At 33.6% G+C, this 24,868-nt stretch overlaps 1 protein-coding gene across 4 annotated transcripts in view; it reads right to left on the bottom strand.

Moving 5' to 3' along the window:
- The window catches only part of STXBP5 (syntaxin binding protein 5), a 135,704-nt gene that overhangs the window by 26,619 nt on the left and 84,217 nt on the right, over positions 1–24,868 (bottom strand). For 2 of the 4 annotated variants that reach the window (XM_081945645.1, XM_081945646.1), the window contains exons 10-19: positions 24,586–24,740; positions 22,531–22,603; positions 21,609–21,756; positions 21,447–21,514; positions 20,749–20,789; positions 19,902–20,122; positions 17,877–18,055; positions 16,360–16,485; positions 14,920–15,071; positions 8,537–8,602 (exon numbers count right to left, since the gene is read on the bottom strand). In XM_081945645.1, the coding sequence (XP_081801771.1) occupies positions 8,537–8,602; positions 14,920–15,071; positions 16,360–16,485; positions 17,877–18,055; positions 19,902–20,122; positions 20,749–20,789; positions 21,447–21,514; positions 21,609–21,756; positions 22,531–22,603; positions 24,586–24,740 (1,229 nt within the window). Of the gene's footprint in view, positions 1–6,100; positions 6,149–6,246; positions 6,307–8,536; positions 8,603–14,919; positions 15,072–16,359; positions 16,486–17,876; positions 18,056–19,901; positions 20,123–20,748; positions 20,790–21,446; positions 21,515–21,608; positions 21,757–22,530; positions 22,604–24,585; positions 24,741–24,868 lie in introns of all 4 variants that reach the window. The other 2 variants (XM_081945643.1, XM_081945644.1) reach the window with 2 other exon arrangements.

Here is a 24,868-nt window from a genome sequence, read left to right as displayed (position 1 = left end):
AAAGGTTAAATTTCTGTAGGCATTAGAAATCTGAAGATTGGAAATTATAATTAGTATATAGCAGTTCTCCATCTTTTTCCAATTAAAGAAATCGTACCTTTACCTCAATCATTAGTAAATATTCAAGTATACTGCACAATAACCAGTAAAAAGTTTACACATGGCCAAATAATCTCTAATAAATGTAACCAAAGAGTGTTGACTATTATCTGATTAGATTAATCCAAACTTGGGAATAGCGGCTATACACTTAAAACACACCCCATGATATAATAATCTGATTAATTTTAATCAAGTGTCACTCCCTTTTTAAACCTGCCATCCACACAGAAGGGCCTACTTGACTTTATTAGGCCCAATATATTAAAAGTATGTTGGTACTGAATTATAATCAATATATATTAAAAGTGCTTATCAGGGCAAATTCTATATAATCCACTAAGCAGAAAAAAATTAAATAGTCACCAATGGCATAACATATAAGTCACCCATCTAAATCCTAAATACTGAAATAATAATTATATATCATATACAGTAGAACCAGTGGTGTGTTTCCAATTTTTTTACTACTGGTTCGCTCGTGTGCACACATGCTTGACACTTCTGCACATGCACAGAAGCATCCAGGTGGGTGGACGAAGCCTCCTGCCGCAGCTACTACCTGAAGCAACCCACCTCTAAATAGAACCTGTGGTCACGACCATAATTCGTTCCATAACTTTGGTGGCAACCTGATTTGGTTGTGACCCGAATCTAATTTCCCCATTGGATTGTATGTAAATACGATCAATCCGTCCCAGACTGCTACGAACTATATATAAACATTGTTTTTTAAAAGATTTTAAAGCACAAAAACAGTTAATTATGCCATAGAATAGTAAAATGTAAAATCCTTTAATAACACTGATAGCTCCTCCTGCCTTCCTCTTGGTCATCTTAGGGGCCCGGGTTTCCCACAACCTGGGCAGGAGGGCAGGAGAGCTTGGGCTGGTTTGTGCAGTGCTCCTCCTGCCTTCTTCTCGGCCATCTTAGGGGCCTGGCTCTCCCACAACCTGGGCAGGAGGGCAGGAGAGCTTGAGCTGGGCTGGCTGGCTTCTGCAGCACTCCTCCTGCCTTCCTCTCTGCAAGGAAACCATGGCGAGAAGAAGCAGCCCAACATACGCCCTCCTTCCATACTCCAAAGCCGAGCGCCAGCCCCAGGAGGACTGAGAGGGGGTGGGAAAGATCCTGACTTCCAAGCTGCCAAAATTCCCAACTGCAGAGCTTGCTTGGCTCTGTTCCCAACCCTCACCATCCGCGCAAAACAACAGTAACAATAAAGCTGCAATCGAGACTTCTGCAGTGTCACATGGGTCTCCTGGGGAGGTAGGAGAGGGAGAGGCTGCCTGGCTGGGGAGAAAGTTAATCTTACATAATAAACTAGAAGTCAGCGTGAATGAGATTAAAGGGTAACTTTAACATGTGGAATGGCAGATAAGTTTGTTCAGTAGATCAGGACTTTCTTTATGGCGCTGAAGGGGAAATCGGTCATGGCCTTGTTTGATCGCCACCCAAGTATGCATTTGTGACCAGATTCAAAAATATTGTGAATGTTTTGGTTGGAATCTGATTTGGTCGTGGTCAAAAGCATTCATGTCCAGAGGTCCTACTGCATTAGATTTCCATATGTCACTTTAAAATTGTAATTTTTTAACTGACAGATGGAAATTTTGATAGCACTGAGAAAATCTGTACTTGCAAAATTTCCGTTATTCGATTACAAAAGATAACACTACTTGGAATACATACTGTATATTACGTTGATACATTACAATAACCCAGGTTCTTGGGAGAATTTGATGCATAAGAATGCCATACCAACTAAAGAACTGGCCACTGAGATTTCACACTGTTGTGTATATAACAATTTTATTAACAATATAAAGTTTTATTAAAATCTATTGATTTAAAATTTTATATGCAAGACTATTAAGTACACCATTTGCTACTTTTATTTTCAACTCTACTCAACTAATGTTAAATACAATCATACATTGTTTGGACTAATTTTGGCACCATAACATCATTTGTCAAACTGATCTTTCCATCTTGTCCCACTTATAGAAATTTATGTTAGATTTGATCCAATGCTTTCCTCGTTTTATACAGGAACAAAATCATGTTGCCTAATTTATCATTTTTGAGACATTTGCAGATAAAAACTTTAGTTGATTATTGCAATAAAGGTAGAAACTAACTAAAGATGACTCTTGCTTAGATTTGCTTTCTTACCATCTTGTTGTTAAAAGGAGGTTTGGAGAATTCTACTGTATCTACATCTGTTTTGAATGGGACTTGAGAAACTAGTATTTATTTATTTATTTGGAAATCTTAATAAACATCCTTATGGTGTTTGAAACTGCCAATCATTCTCTGGAAATGAAAGGTATTTTTCTCTGAAAACAAAGCTTCATGAAGCTAGTAGCTGTAGGAAGCACTTTTTGATAGACCTGTGAATATGAATTTAAGCATTTCTAAAGATTTTAAATCTTGAAATAAATCTTGTTTAATTTTGACCCTAGGAAAAAAAAGTTAAAAAACAACCACCACCATTTAATAATATAAAGTGATGCTATGAAACATAAAACATGCTTATATAAATCTTGATTTATGATAAATTAATGTAGTTGAACATATATCCCTGTATGATTTCTCCATTAAATAACAGGTTAGTAAAAACCCAATTATAATTTACAAAGTACTAATGGAACTAAAATAAAACTAATGGAACTAAAATAAAATAAAATAAGATTATTACACTGAAAGATAAACACTTTATCTTTCAACAAAAAATGTGATGCTTTCTTTCCAAACTATTAAATTTGCTATGATATATTTTGAATCTGAAGAGCAAACATAGTGGAACTAAGTGCACCTTCTAACTTTCCTTGACTTACATGAATCAAGCAAACATTTTCTGTTTTTCACTGTAATCTTAGTCCTCTGAGTCCTAATCAGGCAAGCAGGAAAACAGATAAAGAGTGAACCATATAGCCATCAGGCAAAGAAAAAATGATTTTTTTTCTCTTCTCTTATGAAAATGAAAATATCATTTTCCACTTCCCAAGAACACTAAGCCTAACTCTTATTTTAAGAGGACCATGTGCAGAGGTGGGTTCCTACTGGTTCAGATTGATCGAACCAGTAGTAGCTTGGTGGCCTGGGTCGCTGGAACTGTCAGTCACCCAGGCCTGCCATGCTCTCAAACCGGTTGTTCCAGTGGGGCCATAGGCGCTGCCATCTTTTTTTTTTTTTTGCTTCTGCGCATGCGCAGAGCAATTTTTGTTGTATTGTGCATGCGTGCACAGTGCGCATCAAGCGTGCGCGGGGCACATCTTTGAGCGAGCCAGCAGTAGCGGCTGCTGGAACCCATCCATGACAATGTGTCGTAAGCATAGCAACTGGAATAATTCAGTACAGAAAAGGCTTGTAGTTGCATTGGTATTAGGTATCATTGGATACAAAAGTTTACAATATCTAGAAAATTTGTCATTTTTTTCATAATTCTAAAAAAATCCCCCCCCCCCCAAATTCCTCAGTCCAGTTTAATTCCAACATTTCTTCAGGAAAAATGTAAATCCCTTTTGTGGGGGGAGGGGAAGGTTTCTTCTTTCCTTCCCCCTCCAGAAATATTAGGTGACCAGAACAACTTCTCCATTTATATATTTAATAGAATGAGTATTTTTTATTTTTCTCTGCTACTTAGTCAAAGCAATTGCTGCAAGTAATCATAAGTGTCTTTATTTTGAGTAGTTTTATTTTAATTGTAGATGACACCAGACTAATGGAAACAAACACATTAAAACTAAGTACTTTTATTGTTTCATAAGTTTTATATTACATTGGAACTACAGAATTTACTGCATTTCCTATTTGATCCATCTTTCTCAGTTTGTAGCATTATCTGAATGGCGCAGGATCCATCCAGAAGAACCTAATATTGATGCTCCTAAAATAACATATAATACATTTTTAAAATCTATATTACACTGCTAGTACAACATAAATGTATCTAGCAGATTTGGTTATTATTATAATATAGACTTTTTCTAAATGAAATATACATTTGTTTGTTAAGAGTGCTTATCATTCAATACTGTTAATATGATTTTAAAAATGTATTTCTGCTATAATACCCATCACCATGAACTTATACTGAATTCTAATTTCAGAAAACTATAAGGTATGAAAGTCATTGATTTCAAGCTCAATCCCTCCAAGACTGAGTGGCTGTGGTTTCCGTCATTCCGATTTGTACACCTTGCTCCATCTTTGGTGATAGGGGGAGAAATTTTAGCCCCCTCAGAGAAGGCTCGCAATCTGGGAGTCCTCCTGGATACGCGGCTTAGTTTAGAAGAACACCTGACGGCCGTGACCAGGGGGGCCTTTTACCAGGTTCGCCTGGTATGTCAGTTGCGCCCCTTCCTGGATCGGGATGCTCTGTGCACAGTCACTCATGCCCTCGTCCTTTCTCGCCTGGACTACTGCAATGCTCTCTACATGGGGTTGCCCTTGAAGAGCACCCGGAGGCTTCAGCTGGTCCAGAATGCGGCCACGCAGGTTGTCATGGGGGTACCTAGGTGCTCCCATGTTACATCCCTTTTAGACGGCCTGCACTGGTTGCTGGTTGTTTTCCGGGTGCGATTCAAGGTATTAATTATGATCTTCAAAGCACTCCATGGCTTAGGCCCAGGGTACCTGCGAGACCACTTATTACTACCAGTAGCCTCCCACCGTCCAGTACGATCCCGCAGAGTTAGCCTCCTCAGGGTGCCGTCGGCCAGACAGTGTCGGCTGGTGACCCCCAGGGGGAGAGCCTTCTCTGTGGGAGCGCCTTCCCTCTGGAATGAGCTGCCCCCAGAGCTTCGCATAATCCCTGACCGCGCGCCCTAAAAAGTTGGCTTCTCCAGCAAGCCGGCCTGGCCTGTTAATTTTAACTCATTTTTAAAATGTATTGTTCCATAAATTCGATTTGGTTTTTTGGATATATATTTAATTTCTTTTTAACTTTTGGGATGTGTGTTTTTTAATGTTGTACCCCGCCCTGAGTCCTTTGGGAGAAGGGCGGCATATAAATCCAATAAAAACGAAAAAAAAACAAACAAACATTTCAACACTCTCACTCAAAACCTGGAAGTTATTAATAACTGTATCAAACATGCAACCAAATATATATAAATTATTTGAACATTGTCTAAAAGAAAAGAGATAACTTATAAATTTATCAGGTGTGCTATAAAAAGTCAAGTTTTGAATGAGCCAAACTCTGTGCAAATATATATATATATTTTCTTAGATAATTACTAAAATAATATAAGTAAAAATGACAGAAACTGAAATATAAGAAAGAAGAAAAGCCTTTATAGTACAATAATGTAATATTAATGTCAACCGAGCACCACTCAATTAAAGTACATACTCTCAGATACATGGCGAAAGAATTAAAGCTTTAATTTAAACAGAAAACCAGTATCTTTATACTTTAAAATAAAAGTTAAAAAGCAAAATAACCATATCCAAGCAAGAAGGTATGCCTATCTCTCCTGTTTGTTAATTCATCATTCACCATATTTACATCCTTCCAACAGAAGGGTTCAATCATCATTCACATATACTGCAAATGTTACAATGTTCAATTTATTGTAAATTATATTAGTTTGGTTAGCAGTAATTCAGAGATAAAAATGTGTCATACTTTTATTCTTAAAATAGAAAAAGGATCTATAATGATTCATTTCAAGGTAATTAGATCTATTCAAGAGGACCAAGTTACAAATGATTTATGCAGTAATGCTTACACGATTGAACTTCTTCAATATTTTAAACCAGAAGCCATTTTCTTGGTAGAGGAATGTGAGGATAAAATTAGAAAAAAATTAAGAGCCCATCTCCTTGATTAAATGACAAAGCAAAGTATTTTAGAAAATAAGCAAATAAATGGTTAGGAGAGTATTAATTTAATAGTAATGCACTGCAGCTTGCTTTGTTTTACAACTGAATTAAGCGCTGCATAGAATAAAGTGCCAGGAAGGAGCAAAGGATATTTTTTTCTAGTTCCTACCTATATCACTGGCTATCATCTTGGAAAACTTTCTGCTTTTGGTTTTCACTGCAAATAATATTTTGATAGAAAATGTCAATTTACTAAAAAGATAAGCTAGTGAAATCAATGATAATACTGTACTCTTATAAATAAAAATACTATACCCTTTTCTATAAAATTATTCATTTTTTGTTCATCACCAGAATTGTTGGGGGAACCAGAACCTACATGAGTGAAGACAAGAATGAAAGGAATATAAAGAAAAGAGGTTCAAAACAAAATACATACAGGCAAGGAATTGGAACAGATTGTAAAAATAAAGAAAGGACACAATGTCCCAGTCTGCATCAAATGCAATGATAGTCTAAAATATATATCATCACTGAGTATGGATAATTTTCCTATTTAAATTTTTTGTACTGGTAAAAATCTCTATATAACGTTCACCTCTCCAATTATACCTCCTTCATCCCTTGATGCCCACAGAATTTGTAAAAGGACCTCATTTTCACAGACAACTTTGTATTTCCTATGTCACCATGTCATTATATTTTCAATCAGTCACCATGTCATTATGTTTCATTATTTTGGCTAAAGTATTCATTTCCTACTGAAAGGTAATCAAAGTCCATCTATTAAACAAGTGCAGATGATACATATTTACTTAATACTGTAAAGAAAAATAAAATTTGACAGGACTATGTTCAACAAAAAAGTTCACAGTGCATAATGACAGACAATATAATTTAGATTTTAAATTCCAATGGTAAATTATATATGTAGTCAATCTAAATCAAAACGAAAATAAAGATTGAAAATACATCAGTGAAAGTTTTATTGCATAATAAATTATAAAGTGCCACTCTTCATTTCAAAGCAGAATGTTTTTTCTATTACCTGTAGAAGAGGAACTGGAAAAAAAAATCTGGGCACAGTGATTAATTTAAATGAGTTTCTTACTTTTAAAAAAAGCTCATTCTCAGAACATCTGCACAGGGCAAATCTCATATGTGTAATTTATAGAAGCTATGAAGAGTAACAGAATTGGCTAATAAAATTGAAATAGTGCATATTCAAAGGTTAGATTAGGATTTTCATGTTAGTGACAAGGAAGAAAAAACTCCATTACATTCTCTAGGATGACTTACCATTAGAAACTGCGATCCTATCTAAATTGAGATGATTCATGCAAAAACAAAATTATGAAAATACAAGGATACTTGTCTTTACTATTTCTTCAGGAGTATTTAAACAAAATTTAAAGCACAGCTGCCTTTCTATTTATCAAAACCTATAAGAAATAATATTTTACTTACCTGTAAAATTACTTCTAAAATAACCTGATGAAAATACTATTTTGAGCTACTTCTTTCTAAGAATCTACGTTGAATTTTGGAGTATGCTTTGTTTCTTTATTTCAAATGATAGCTAATTCTATTCTCCAATATCAGGTAACATTGCAATTAAGCTCAAATAAGTAAGGGACTCTTCTCAAAACAAATTAAATATGTTTTAAAAAGTCATGGGGATCCTGCCATTATTCCAAATTGCACCATCTATGGCAGTATGATCTATTTTCCCCCCAAAATTTTCTACTAATTTCTAAAGTCCTTCCCACCAGCAGTGGATACTTTTTATAGTACTTTGGTATCCCTTTTCCTCCCTGCATCTCAGATTGCTGCCACTGTAATAATTCAGGCTACAGGAAAAATGATGGAATAGAATGAAATAAGTATTTGCTACCACTCAATAAAATTTTAATTGATAAAGGTGTAATTACACTCATACCTTTAAGTAATATTACAAATAATCATTTTATATGCTGATTCAATTATGAATATTTTTGATACCGTCACAACTTTTTTGTTTTTATTCTAGATCCCACTTTGATCGTTACATCTTATTTCCAGAATTAATATATATATGTGAAAAAATCCTGGATGTCTTCTATATTAAAAAATATATCATTCACATATAAATTAAAGCTGATGACAAAGTAAATTATCACACTCAATTGCAAACTTTTGTTTCTGATTAAAGAAAGTATGCTTCTCAATGATAGAATGATAGAAGAAATTTCATATTTGTCTATAGTTAGAAAAACACTGCATGAAATTTCTGGGATCTAAGTTTACTTCAAACTCATAATGTCAGGTAATTGAAACACCTCCCCTACATACTGTAATTATTTTTGTTGCCAATAGTATACATAAAGTATAAGTACATAAAAATGGATATGGTATAAGGATAATTCATAAATTAAATCAAGGACAAACTTTTCACCTGACAAAGAAGTTAAGAGCACCACATACTTGCTTGAACTGTATATATGAAAAATCATTGTGAAGTTCATTGTGAAGTACCATCTGGAACCCAAAAATCAAAGAACACTTCCCCCCAATCATGTAGCATTTTGAAGTATTATTTAAACTATTTGCAAATTTAATTAATTACCTGAAGTGGGTGACTTGCAACGATCCTCTTGCACTGTAGTACTTTCATTGATATCACAAAGTCCTGCTGCAAAACAAAAAGCATACAATAGACTTTTTTCAGATTTTTAACAAGATTTAATTTGGAAAATAAAATACACAAGATTTTTGTTTATTGAGACCAAGTGTATAAATGTAATAAGTATATAAAGTGCAGCTGCATACGATTAATCTGGAACATAATACAATCTATGGTACAAACAGCAAATGAAACACAATAACCACTCTCTGCTTTTTTAATTTAAAACTCCAGAATTCTTCATTCTGGACAACTCCTGTTTTAATTTAAACCCCCCTTTTCAATCTCTGACCTCCATACTCCATTTACTGTCTCTGGCATTATCTTTCCTTTCTCTTTATACTAACAAATACTGGGTGTGGATAGCATATTTTTTTCAAAGTTTTGCAAACTGGTTTGTAAAAGAGTTTTCTATGTTAGAGGACAGATAATTAGCATATTAAATTGAACAGTGCATCCCCAAAAGACATTTTGTAGGCTCTGCCCCCCCCCCCGAAAGTACAGACCAGACTGGTAATTTAGGGGAAAACTCGTGTGCGGCAAAATACCAAGGTAATGATGTAAATGATCAGATGGAGGGAAGGAAAATGAAAAAGGCTATGAAGAGCAATGAGGAGAGGGAGGATGGTGGAACAAATCAAGGATGAGAGAATGAAAGAATAAAAATAATCAAGATAGGCAGCTAGAAATATGTGTACATGCAATAATGTACATAGAAAGTCTCTACTCGATTCAAGTGTGCTGTCAGAAGATTTGGCATATGAGGATGGGATCTGGTGATGGTCATACAGAAAAAAATCCTAAGTCAACAGAGTTTCTATTTGGAAGGCCTAAACATTAACTATGCTATTTATTCAGGGTCTCACATTAATTATTTTTATTGTAGCCTTGAAGTAACCTTTTTATAAAATCCGTTACTGTAGCATTTCATGAATGACCAATGGTCCACTGTCACTCATTTTGTAATGGTATGTATGATAATTCTAACACTTTCAAATGAACACTCAAGCCAAAACATTAGATAGTCTTGTACTATAGTAATACTTCACTTTTATTATATATTGTCCCAGGGCAAACTCAATGTTGCATTTTAAATATGAAAAACACTTAAAACATAAATCGTTCATATTCCAATGATACTTCTTGAATTGCAAAATACACAACAGTTGTTATTGTGATTAAAGACTCTCATTTGATTTACACAGTCATTAAAAATAATTCCAATAATGGAATTTGGCCAGGCCTCTCCATATACAAGGAAAAATAAGCCATGCTTCCTTTAATCACAAAAGCATAAACTTTTGTTTTCTTAGTTTGAAACATTCAAATGTGTGGAAAGATAACAGGTTGGAAAAGACAGTTTATGCTTCATTTCTATTATAAACTTTTTAATTTCACTAAATGCTGCATTTGCGAAAAATCAGTAAAAATTACAATTTAATGAATTGTACATAATAGAGTTTACACACTTAGGTTCAAACAGTTTTTGCTGATTAAAATCAGATGAAAAGCCTATTAAGCAATTTAATAATGGGAATATCTTTAACACAGGAATCAAAAACTATTCATATATCATCTTCAATTTACCCTTTAAAGATTGAAACTGAACCCAGTACAAAAATGAAATAAGATGTTGGCAAGTCCATAGATAAAATGGGTGGGTTGTAGTATGGGAGATGCTGAGGTAAAACTGTAGAACTAGAACAAAAAATTGCACAGTGTATTGGTTAAACTGCTGTATTAGGATTGAAATGACCCAGTTGAAATCCAGCTCAACCAACTGCATTACTCTGTTGTTGCTGAGGAGACAAATTGAAGGACAACCTCCATGTAACTTGCCTTAAATTCCTGCACAAAGTCAGAATAGATACTGAAAGCAATATTCATATTGGGAGAGGAATGCTCTTTTTCTTTGTAGTATATTCCTATTGACTATTCCAATTGTGTTTTCCCATTAACTGGTAATTTTCACAAGCCCTTATCTCTTTTAGCCTTATGTCCTTTACTGGTAATAAAATGGGGAGGAGAAACCAGAATATAAAGAAAAGCAGCAAGGACTTAAAATTATCCTTCACTATCACCGCTTTTCAGGGAGACATGTCTCTTTGATTTTGCCTGAAGCTGCTGAAAGAATAGTAGATTCAAACATTTCTGGGAAAAACATCTGATTGATGAGAAGATTCAAAAATTAACTGGGAGATAAAAATTATTTTGTTACATAAATAGAACCCGTATCACTGGTTGAGATGCATATTGTTAGCAATTAGAACTTTAAAATTTAGACATATCAGCACAAGATAAATAATGAACAGTACTCTATCACTTTTTAAAGGGCTGTTTTATGGCATACGTACAAAAACAACTTTGATGAAGTTACTATGTTTGAATTGAATGCAAGTTTACTACTTTTATCATAGCATTTTTGATGAAAGGATCTCTTTTTTATTTTGTTGCAACTAACCTATGCAATCATTTTATAATTTTGCAATTACTATCAGTGGGAATGATGTTTACCACCTGCCAACTTTGCTTTCCAATACTTTTGTAACTTTTTTAAAATTCAGGTAAAAAAATTGAGGTAAATAATTCTACTTTTCTGGAAACTATATACATTGTATAATATATAGTTACATATAATAACTCACTCTGTATTTTTACTCTAACATCATATATTGTAACTAGACTTAAAAAAATAAAGGCAGCCTGAGATAATCTCTTTCGTACTTTGTATATCTATTTCTCGTTCCTATTTCTGCAGTAGAATATCCTGTACGGATATTAAATCAATATGATGGGTAAAATGCATTTATGTGTCCTATTTCATTTGAAGACCTAGTGGTACAGAAGTATCTTACTAAAAGGGATTCCAGTATACATCCTGTTGTAATTATTGTCAAAAATATAAAATATTTGAGAAATTCAAAGTTACTATGCCAAATACGTGCAATCATTCCTCCTTCATGAAGAAAGCCTTGACAACTTATTCCCCAAATAAGAAACCTTTGAAGAATAATCATTCTTGAGCAAAAGCAACTTTTGGTGAATTTTTGAGGGTTTCAGAGAAATCTAGCTTCTTGCTTTATTGACATCTCCTTATTTCACCAAGGAGGATGGGAAGAGAAGAGATGGTAAAAAATTAATGAGGCTTAAGAGAAGAATCCAAACCCTTAGCAGAATGTTTGTTGACCATGCCTATCTGAGAGACTACAAATGGAGTAGAATCAGTTTTGAGACCATCATGAAAGAAAACGACCATGTGACCGAGATGTGTGGCATAGATACTAGTTTGTGAAGAAATACTCTGAAATCTATTATGGCAGGGTTAGAAATTATTACCACCAAATGGTGGACTATACAGACTTCCTATACCTCACTAATAGGGTTAGGGTTAGACTTTAGCTTAAAGCTACAGCATTATTTGCATGTCTATTTGTAAAAACAAAGCATTGTTCAATTAATGATAATATACAGATAGTCCTTGACTTATAACCATAATTGAGCCCAAAATTTCTGTTCCTAAGTGAGGCAGTTAAGTGACTTTTCCCCATTTTACAAATTTTCTTGCCACAGTACAGTGATTCACGGCAGTTGTTAAGTTAGTAACATAGTTTATTAAATACATCTGGTTTCCCTATTGACTTTGCTTTTAGAAGGTAGCAAAAGCAAATGACATGGCCCCAGGACACTGCCACTGTCCTAAATATAAATCGGCTGCCAAGCATCTGAATTTTGATCATATGACCATGGGGATGCTGTAATGCCAGTAAATGTGGAAAACGGACATAAGTCATTTTTAGTGCCATTATAACTTTAAGCGGTCACTAAATGAACTGTTGTAAGTTGAGGACTACCTGTAGTGAAGTTGCTATGAAAAGAGGGGGAAAAAGCATTACTGAAAGCAACAGCAAACACCAATTAAATTTCCCCTTTTTCATCTGACAGTTAACTTTCAAACTGGCATGAACTATGAACTGTGTCAGGGGTCGCCAACCTCAAGCATCACTAAACTCATAATTTTAAATTCCACGGACCACTAATATGAATTTTTTAAAAAGATAAATAGTATTTAGTGCAATATAAAAATGCAAATAATTTTTCTACATTTTTTTCACGGACCACTGGTTGGTGACCATTGAACTATGTAACATGGCAGGAAAATTCACATACGGAATCTGGAAAAGGCACCTTATTTACTGACTTGTAAAGAGACCAGATAGAACATTTTCTCATAGCCTCTTTCCAAAGCCTACACTAGAAAGTATATGTAATAACTAAATAGTGCTGGTGAGATTTGGCAACTGTTGGCTATAAATCAAATATATCAGTGTAACTGACACAAAGAAATGAAGCAGATACGGAGGAATCATGCATATTCTGTATCTTGCACTAAAAGCATAACAATACGTATATTTGTAAATATAAAAATCCATTTTTGTTCACACAAAAGTTAGAAAAGTGCTAACATAAAATAAATATCAGGAAACATGAATAATTATGCTGAACCTAAATCTACTACATTGCAATTAGTTAACTTACATATGTTAGAGGTGAGAAGGTTTTTCACAGAGTCTGAATATAAGCTAGAGTGGCCACACATGCAAGAAACAACAGCCAGCATGCCTTAGTGAAGCAATAAAAAGAAAAGACAAAACACCAACATTTTGCATTGGAAGCCAGGAAAATCTACGGCAGAACTTGATTTGAATAAATGTATTAGAAATAGAATCTACTAAAAATAAAAAAAATGAATACAGAAATGATTTCTATTATTTGCCTAGAAGAAAGCTACAAATACACTTTTATATAATTACTTCAGTTGATCACAATATAGAGCTACTATAAAATCTTTGAAAAAAACATTAGTTCTCGTCCTGTCCTCTAGGTCAACAGAAAAAAATGTCCATTCCAGTTTATATGTGACATTTGATAGTTGCTATCATATCTTTTCTCAGTCATCTTTTCTACCTAGTTGACTCTTTAAAGCTTGACTTCCAGATACTTCACCATTTTGGAAGTCCTCTGAACTTGTTCTCATTTGTCACCATCCTTTTTGAACTGTGATGCCCATAACTAGACACAGTATTCCAAATGGTATCTGACCAGGGCAAGAGTAGAGTTAATAATTACTTCCCATGATCTGGACTCTTTGTTAATGCATCCTAAAATAGCATTTGGTCTTTTAGCAGCAGTGCCCCACGGCTCGCTGAATTTAACTTGTAATCAACAAGAACACTCAGATCCTTTTTACACGTATTACTGCCAAGCAAGATCTTCATCATTCTATACATTTTTCCTATCCAGATTTAGAACTTTAATTTTCCTGCCCAGTAAATTTCATTATATTAATTCCATTCCAGTCAATTAATTCCATTTGGCCTAACTGCTCAAGATTTTTGAGTCTTCTTTCATCTAAACTCCTCCTCCTCCTCCCAGTTTGGTATCATCCATAAATCTGGTAAATGTTCTCTAAACAATCTCATCCAAGTCATTAATAAAAAAAAATAGTTGAGCTGCACAGAGACTAGGACAGTGCACTTCACTTATATTACCCTCCAAGCAGAAATGTTAATGACCAGTCTTTCGAGAATTCATTTAATCAACTGTGGGCCCAGCTAATATTTAACTCATATTTTACTGTTTTATAAATGAAATATCATGTTGAAAGCTTGCCAAAGTCTAACCTCACGAAGACACTGTACATTACATCTACAAAGTTAGTAACTCTATCAAAGAAGGAAACAAAGTTAGACTCACATGATTTATTTGTAGCAAACCCATGCTGACTCCTGTTAATTGTAGCATGCCTATCTTAGACTTACAAACACAGCTATAAAGAGAGTTACTTTAAGAAGGTATCAACAGCTGCCCAGTCCTAATGAGTAGTGTTCAGCACTTCCAGAATTGTCTGTTCAGACATAGGCCACACTCCTAATGACAGAGAGACTGTTGACTTTTTTTTGCCAATCAAATTTAATATACTATAAGAAGTATGGAATTTAAAAAAAATAAAAATGAAAGATGGGAGAAGCGTTGGGGGTTATGACTGAAGTAATTAGTTCAGAAATTTCCAAAAAAGAATCCATGAGGGAGAATTTGAAAATAATGAGCAGAATATGATAAATTGATACTGTTTAATTGAAAAAGGTGTTAGTATCTGAACAATTTAGTATGAGTCTGTCCATGACAACCAGAAGGGAGGTTTTCTAGAAGAAAATCCTACTATCTACCTAGCTACTATCTAGCTTTGATTAATTGTCATTTTCAAAGAAAAAGCTAGTAATCCACACTTCTAAAAAGCAAAGTATACATTTTTATTATCCCCTTACCTCCAGATGGTTGTCTACTTTTACGTGGAGATCGAGGTTCCCTCCGATAAGGATCATTAGAGCCATACAATTCAATAGTGCCAAGGTTTAAAAGCATGGTCTTTTGAATGTAATCAACCATTGCAATACCATTACAATTACCAAAAACTACTCTGGAAAAGAGTTATTGGAAAAAAACATATTTCAGATGAATGTTTTCTACTGATAACTTAATTTTCCAATATGCACATTCAGACTAAAAAAGTAACTGAAAAATAACTTCAATAATAGTAACATGGATTTACTCTAAGCATCTGAATACTTCAAAGCCTCTTCCTCAAGGTTTCCTGCTCTTATTATTCTGATTCTCTTACTCTCATCAAAGTTTTTAAATTTTGCAAACATTTTCCTTTAGCTAGAGCTCAAGAATATAGTTTCATTATTAACAGTTTTTAAGACATTCTACTTTTTGACTAAAATGTAGCAATCTATCAAACCAATATTTGATAACAGCCATAGATTTTTGACATAGATTTTGACAGCAACCTTTCATTATTTTATAAAAAGTTGCATATATAAATTTTTTATATATTTTTAAATAAAATATACTTTAATATTAAGTTCCACATTGGCTGCTTAATTTATTAAACAGCAATAACTTTAAAAATACAGACAAAATATTAATACATTATTATAATGCTATGCCATGGGAATATAAAATGGTTGATATTTTCTGGACATGTACAGTTTCAAAAAATTAATCATCCATATAAATGAAGAGATACAACATCAATCACGTTGGGCAATATGAACGAATACTATTCATAATACACAAAAGAACAACGTTTTACCCTCAATAATTACGGTACTTGTGAATTGAGGGGCTTCTTATATTCTCTGATTTTAAAAAGAGAATATTTAATAGATAGCAACGGACAAAGATGCAAATAACTTAGGCATCTCTGCTGAAATGTAACAATGTCTTTGACAATTAGCCAGCAGTTAGGATTGCTTATCTAGTGATTTTTAACCCTTTCTCCAGTACTTAAACAGGCTTTCCTTTCCTGTACATGTTCCCCTCATCTTATTACCATTCAATTTTGTTCCCTTTTTTTATCTTTCCCTTCCCAGTACAGTTACACTTTCCTCTTCATCTTACATCAATCATACTTTTAAAAAAAATTCTATTTAAAATGTCATGCACACTTTACATCAATAGTTATTTTTCCTACTAATTATATAGAAATGCAATAGATTGTTATTATAATTAATGGAACTCTAGACTAAGTCTACAGCACTACTGCAATATATACCAGTAGATTAATACAGCTGTATATAACCTTAAAGTACCTGGATAAAAAAAAATACTGAGTTCATTTACTATTTGTGTGAGTTAAAATATTGAGTTCATTTTCTACTATAGTATCTGAATGAGATAAAATGTAAAACCAGTTTACTTACAATCCATAGGCAGAGTTGATTGCAAGACTTGTTATTTGCTGAGGAGGTTCACCACTCACCCATACTAACTGGATAACTAGCTCGGTCTGGTATCCTGGAGACTGTTTAAGGGGAGAATTTTTAACTCTGTAACATAAATGAAAAGTGCATTAATACTTAGCCTGCGGAAAGTATTTTTCAAAAGATATATATTTCATTATTGGTTTTACATATTTCTGCACGCTAGAGCAGCTGTTAAATATTTACTAGAAATAGCTCATTGATTTGAAGATTCTTTAAACCTCCACAAGCAAACGTTTAGAGCAAAGCATACAACTGTAAACATTTAATTCATAAAAATGCTCTCTTTTTGAATTTTTATCTATTCTTGTATTTATACAGTTTTTCCCACCTCAATTTTACACTCTTAGATGTTGCAATAAAACATTAAAAGAATGAAAAGAAAAACTTTCACAAGGCTCAGAGGTCACCTAGTCAGATACTATGATCAATAATATCAAAAGCTGCCGAGAGGTCTAAAATGGCAAAGGAAATTGAATGCTGTTTCAGTCTGTATGAGAGCCTAAGCCCAGATTGAAGAAAGTCGTCTCAGCGACATTCCCCAGAAATTGAATATCGGAAGTCACACAATATTTATGCAAGACTATGGGATAGAGAATGTCTGAGAATCATTGTCTTTAGCAAGGGTAGTGTTTATTTCCTTCTTCTAGGCAGCCAGACCCTGACCCAAATGTAAGGGGGTACTAACAGGCTTATGGATCCACATGGTTTTTCCTTTAACCAGCCCTCACAACAGCCAGAATGCCCATCCTAGCTATTGTGAGGGCTGGTTAAAGGAACAACCATGTGTAACAATGGATAGTCGAGACAGCACTCTGTCCACTTCCTCAGAACAAACAGTCCAAAAGGAATTCCAGAGAACAAAATAATATCCCAGTTATTACCACCGATACTGCCTTTGGAGATACAAGAATATGGTGAGTAATTTTGTGGACAAAGTATTGTTCAAATTGGTTACAGCATTCAGGAAGGAGTGGTCTCTGTTGACACTTTCTTCAGAAATCAGTAGAATCCATTAGGTGCCTGGGATGAGCCATTCAAATAATCTTGTCATCCTATAGAGGTGACTCTAAGTGTAACTAAGTAAGAATATGATCTGACCATAACAATAGGGTATCAAATCCCTTTTAATTACAGATGCTATAACATCAATCCAAGGCAAATATGAAATCTGAAACCTTCTACACATGTCAGGCCATAGTGAAGCATGATTGTGGAGGCCAGGAATTCCAAAGCCTTGTCAGAGTCAGCCCCTAAAGCAGGGAAGATGAAGTCACCCAGCATAAAAAAAGTGATAGTTCTACACTACTAGTCCTTGTTTGTTCAGATTCTGAAGCTGACTATATTTTAATATTCTAACTAAAACAATATGTGACAAAATACACTGAAGTATTTCCATCAGCTTAAGCCCTCAAGATAAACAATGCCCATTATTTAGAATACACTATTATACTTACTTTAAACATGGGACATTATCACGAAGTCCATCAGAGGAGCTACTGCTAGTGGAGGGATGAGACTGGGGGATGATGGATTGAGGATTGGAACCTGTGCCTGGAGTAGGCAATGGTGGCATTTGCTCAGGGTCAGGAGATTCTATATAATTTATTTCATATAATAGCCGTATTTCAAGCATCTGTGAATGAGAATGAAAAAGCACAAACTTGATAACAAGAATTTAAAATCAGTGACGCATTCTCTTAAAGGCAAATAACTAATCTTGTCAATATCCTGAAGTTGAAATGCATCCATCAAACTATTACAAAAACAAAGCAGGTATTTTATGAAGATGTCACCCATGGCTCTAACAGCCATAAAGGCAGACATTAAAGAATCTACTTTTAAATTTGAGTACTAGAGAGCTACATACAGGGCAAATGCTTCTAGGTGATGTCATTAAATATTAACACCAGTACTTTGAGCTGCTACTAAAAGCTTACAAGAAACCAGAATAGATGACTTTGAAATAACAGAGAAGATTTTGGCCCATCTTCATCAATTAAGCTAATTTCTGCACTCCATATCACTGGAACTCCTATATCATTTTCCCAAGCCTGAGGCAGTAATCAAATATTACTGCTAGACACTCAGAACTAGTTCAGCATCCTACTCTGGTTAAAAAAACTCATTGTATTTCTACTCTTGTCATTCAACATCTAAGAGACTCCATTAGCATTTCTATCTAGAATAAATGACAGCCAATCAGATTTTTATACTATATCTTCTTACACTGAGATCCTACCGTAGACTCCATCAAGTACATAAACCTAATCAAACAATCAATAATAAAATAAACCATTTTCCTGGATATGATAAAAATGAACTGACAAAACTATAACATTTCTCAATTGAAAGCAGCTATAGATAATTAGGACAAGAATTTGCATTGCTAAGCAATGTTGTCATAAAGTGCAATTTCATGCAACCATGTCACTTAGTGACAGCAATCCTAGCAGTCTCTGTTGCCGTCATTAATCGAGGATTGCAATTCATTTACTGAGGAGCTCCTTATGACTTTCAGCAAGCAACGTCAATGGGGAAGCTGGCAGGAAGTTGCAAGTCCAAGGGTGCTCACAAGCAAGCTGGCTGTGGCTGCTGTGATACAAGTGCAGCTGGGTAGTTGATAAGTACTCCAGAGTGTGGAAGACTGCACAGATGACTGCAACGGCCTGGTAAAAGCATGTCTGAAAGTGGGGTGAGTAGAGGAAGGTGGGCAAATGGATGCTGTATCCTGGAATCAGTTCGGTCATCTGTGCGGAAGGTGGGAGGATGTGTGGGAAAGTAACAGGAGTGGGAATGACTTATAGGAGCTACTTGCATCCTTTCCTACTGACATTCCCATTGACTCTGGTTATAGTAAACTAGAGGGAAGGTCACAAATGACAATCATGGGACTATGGGATGCTGCAACCATCATAGGTGTGAGCTGGTTGCCAAGTGGTCAGATTATAATCACATGATCACAGCAATGCTGGGACAGCCAGAACTTTACAGACAGGTTGTAAGTACCATTTGTTCAGCACCATCCTAATTTTGAACAGTTGCTGAATGAGTGATTGTTAACCAAGGACTACTTGTACTAAACTTTCTGTGCCACAGGTACATAGGGATGCCAGAGAGCACAAGATGGAAAATGGTTAGGATAAGGTCTAATGATTTCCTGTGACTGAACTGTAAAGTAAAAGAAACATTTTTTAAACCTTACAACAGGCATGATTTAATTGCTAAATTTATCAAATTTGTTTCAATTGTATTTGTATTTGTAATGAATAAGGCCACTTATTTCCCAGTCCTAGGGAAGTACCCACAAACATAATTGACTTTTTAATAAACTTAAATCTAAAGAACTGATGAAACAAAAATTATGCAAGTTGGCATTGTTACTATATTTTCACTGTTGAAATATAGGGATCTTGATAATAATAGATATGAATGTTAAGTAAGCCACTTAAGTAGAAATGAATTTAAGTGAATTCTATTACCGGAATAACTTCTGTTGTTATTTCTTGTTTGCTGAATCTGTAAACAATGACATGTGCAGAAACTCCTGCTATGCACAGCATCCTGCTTTCTGGACACCATGAGATGATCTGAATGGCATATGGATCTTCATCTACTATGTCAGTGCTTGGCCTCTCTTCTTTATTTCGAGTTTTTTCAAATACTTTAGCTGTTTTTAATTTGTATAGTACTTGCAAAGTTACTAGAATAAATTAAGAAATACACTTGGTTATATATTTGAATGAAATCATTTTGAGGATACTATTTCTCCATTTATAAATAGGACTATTATTCAAGGGATGGAATTCTGAAACAGGGGATAGGAATATCATTCAAACAATGCAATTCCTATAAAGGTTATATTGCAGGGTGTTTTAAGTTTCATTAACATTGGTTGACATCAAATATCAATGCACAGAAAGAGCTGTGTCTGAGCTGAATTTATTGTAAGAAAGATATTACACTTTACAACTCTAATACCTTTTAAGAAAAAATAACGGATTTTCAACAACATGAGTACTTAATTTTATATATTAAAAGAATTGTTAATTATGATATGGCACTAAGATAAAATGCATAATCAAAAATTGTTGAGTTTTTAAAAATTGTCTTATTCAAAGTATACAATTTTATCACAACTAATTTAAAGTACATTAATTTCAATTGGATCCAAGCAAGACTGATATTAATATTTAACTTTCAAACAAACAAAGAAAAAAATGAGACAAGTAATGTCACTACTATGTCATTAGTATTATGCTGTTATTATAACAGTTTTTTGGGGGTTTGTGGGAGTAAGAACCTTATTGAAAGTGGCAAATCACTCACTTGCAGAAGCATCCCAAAACTTGACCGATCCATCTGCATGCCTATTAAAATATGAAATATTTTAAAAGGATTTTTAGAAATGGAACAGTAATGAGATTTACTTAATTATGCTGAATTTATATAACAATTGTACAGCTTTATATAGTTACTGATTTCTTAGCATTGACATGTTATTAGTTCAACAATATAAGCAAATTATTGCGCTTAGAGACTTAGATGCAATATTACAAGTATCTTTGTAATCTAAAGAGAAATTAAGACTTGCCTTTTTTTCCCTTCCAACCTAAGTCTGGATAATTTTTTTTTAATCCCCGTGAAATATACAGTAGTTGTTGAATATTGAGATTTAACTTTCTTAAAATGCAAAAAGAATCCTCTCTTTTTATACCATCTCAGAATCTAGAAGGATTAGTTGTCTTTAATCTCATTAATCAGTTTGGAGACTTTTTGTTCTGTAGAATAGGGCAAACCAAGGCTACAATCTTAATACTTACTAGAGAATAAGCTCGAATGAATTCAAACAAGATTATTTTTAAATTACACAAGAAGTCAATCCTATCTGCATTGTTCTCAATTCTATTTTTTTATGCACTAGAATGATCAATGGAATCTATTAAAAGAAATAAACGTAACACATACATTATGACTAAGATTTTCAATATGTAGTGATGTTCTGTTTGGCATATTTTATTACTCACCCAGTAATGATAATCTCTGGATAACTCTGTGTGACCAAACCCCAATTTCCACCATTGATAGGCCATTCCTATTTTAAAAAATAATTAATTAAATAATAATAATTGCCTACCAATATATAAATAACAGTACTGCAGAATATTATGTTAACACTTTTTTTTTACCTTTTTACTATAGCCTTGACGCTTTTGTCGTGCACCCACTGAATAAAGTGCTGGAATAAGGTCTACAGAGCAATCAGCAAAATATTCACAACAAGTAACTGGAGATTCATGTATATTCAAGGGATATGGATTCTCAAATATAGGATACCTTTCATAAGGTGCAGAAAAGACAAGGATTGTTATTTTTTACAAATTAAATTTGATACTCTTCAAAATACTTTCAATGATAAAAACATTAAAAAAGAAAAAGAAATGAATACAATAGAAAAAATGAAGCACTTGAAGAACACTTGAAGCATAATCACTGACCATTACTAGTGTTCTATATTGATTTATAGTAGTTTGATTCATATGTATGTGTGCTGTATTCTTATGTATTTTCTGGTGTATGTATAGGCATACAATATACATATATTGTACCTTATGCCAAGGATTTGGCATTTGTAAGAAAGTATGTATATGAAAAATGGGAATACAAGAAATCTATTAAAAGTACATCACAGAAAGGTGATACAAGATTTTACTGTGAAAAATTTCAGTTAATGAAATACATTAAAATGTAAGCTTACAGACTTCTAAGAAGGCTCAACAAGGAGAAAGATCCTCAAGACTGTTCTTGAACTCTGCAGTGGTACTTTCCATGTGTGTGAATAAATGCAAATTTTAAGATCAGAAAGTTATATTTAGATAAAGTTAGAATGTCCATAGCATGTCATGTATAGATACTATAGAAATACGTTAACTAAATTTAAGTTCATTTAAATTCAATGATGCCAAAACTTCATTAAAATCTTTTTCTTCAAGATGTCCAATAAACCTAGTTCATTAAAAAATTGACCACTATAAAAACAGTATACTGTTAAACATGAATAAGAAAATAAGCAAAAAAATAGGTATCTCCATATTACATTTTATATCTTACCCATTTTGTGCAAGGTCAATAACTACTAAATCTTTTTCTAGGAGAACAACCACAGCGTATGGCTCTTGGAAATCTAAGAAAGAGATACAAATATTCAAAGAAGGCCACTTAATAATTCACATTTAGTAAATATTTAGCCACTGTTGATTTCATACAAAGAAACTAGTGGTGTCTTTACACCACTGGTATAAAGCATTGACATACAAGAGTTTATTTTAATTTGTCAGAATAATTCATGTTTAGTATTTTACTCATGCATTTTGTATCATTTTTGCAAAACTTTATTACTAATTGTCAGTAAAAAAAATCCCTAAACAGTGTAACATTAATAAAACAATTAAGAAAATTGAACCTAGTCAAAATGAGCATAACCACTAATATAAAAATCCAGCCAAATATACATCTAACAAAACCAAGAAAAAATGAACTCCTCAAAACCTCAAACAAAACTGATAGCTTTGCCGATCCTTGGCAGAAAGGATTAAAAGCTTTCACTGATAGGGAAAAGCAGAAGAATGTAAATCACAATATTCTGATAAGAATATAAGAAGAATGCAAGTCACAATATAACTTGCATTCTCCTCTTGGCCAATGCTAAATCCCTCTGTTTTTCTGCCTGATAATCCCATGCACTAAACGAAATAACTCCAATAGAAAATTGCAAAAAGCATTGAAGCTGGCCGAGGGCAAACTGGTGCAACTAAGAAAAGTTCTGAAAGAGTTTACAGGAAATTTCTCGGTATTCCAAAAGTTTTCATTCCAACACATCTCTCCCTAGTTTTCCTTGGATCCATTCTGAAATTAAACTTCCATTTTTAATTTTAAGAATCTGGATCGTATTTTCCAAGCCACTCAATTATGACATTCCAAATACCTCTCCCATTTCTCTGTAAGGCCTTCTTAGCAATTTCCTAAACACATTTCTCCATTCCAATTACATTCCATATTATCAATGCAAGAATTAGAAATAACAGATATCCTACACCTAATATGTATTCAACAGTTATCAAATAAACTGAAGAAGAGCTTCCATTACTCTAAAACAGCATTGTCATATTAATTAGAAATAATTGAAATTACAATCCTAAACATCTGGACAATAGTATGATTTTCATAGATGATTGCAAAAGCATTTACGTATGTATGATATTATCATAAACCTATAGAAATTAAAAATGACAGTAAATGTGGATTATTACCCAGATGCTTACTATGTGTAATCTTAACTTTGTATCAATTAACCCACTGCCCTTTTCAAAAAATCTCTTTATCAGATGTTATTGTAATTAAAAATCTCTTTATAAGTGTTAATCGAATTAATCTAATTATTATAACTGTCTCACTGTTCTAACAGGACAGAAATTATCAAATTAAATCTATGTATGATACTATTCATACCTATACTTCTAGTGACTATTTTGTCATACACTTAAAATATTCTTTTATTTTTTTAATCTATTCATTTACTATTTTTAAAAATTTGTATAAGAACTTTCCTTCTGCTATGTGGATTTCTTCTACCATTTTGATTACAATAATCATACTTAAAAATTGGCTCACTTTGCAAACAGTTGCAAACAATTAAAATTCATATATGATTTTCTCCGATACACTTTATCTATTTTCAATATTATCACTATGGCAGTAGATTATTGTAAAGTAAGCTGATGGGCGATGATATTTTCGTAAGGGGAAAATTGGGTAAATATCTATACAATTTCATTGCCTATCAGGTTATAAATCTGATGTTGTAAGTCGCCCAGAGTTTATGTTATAAGCCGCCCAGAGTCACTTTGCTGTGAAATGGGTGGGGAACAAATTTATTACATAAATAAAAATAAATCTGAACTGGATATTCTATTTTACATAATCTAGTTGTTTTCAGAAATGTTGGAACTTTTAGAATCGCAAGCTAACATGATTGGAAGGTGGCAGTTCTGGGAGTTTAGTTCCAATATTCCCGCTGGATGTTGAGTGGAGAATGCTGTTAATAAAGAATGTAATTAAGGAATGCTGGAATTATAGAACAAAGGAACATAAAAATAAAAAACCCACCATTAGGGTATGGAGTTTCACACAGAGTTAGAAAATCTACTATCGAGTAATCCATTTCTAGAACAGCGGTGCTCTTTCCGTGCATAACAGTTAAACAGGGTCTTCTTCCAACAGTGTCATATGATAAACCACCTGACAAGATGATAAAAGGCTCTCTGAAAATCAAGACAAATAAATAGTTAAGACAATGAAAGATAACATTAAAAACATGGAACTGTTGGATTTAGTGGGATAATATATTAAGAACTCTATGAGTTCTTAATACCATATTAAAACAAAAACA

Source organism: Natrix helvetica (assembly GCF_964273705.1).
Source record: "Natrix helvetica genome assembly, chromosome: 2".
Classification (NCBI taxonomy): Eukaryota; Metazoa; Chordata; class Lepidosauria; order Squamata; family Natricidae; genus Natrix; species Natrix helvetica.
This window is presented reverse-complemented; position numbering and strand designations above follow the sequence as displayed.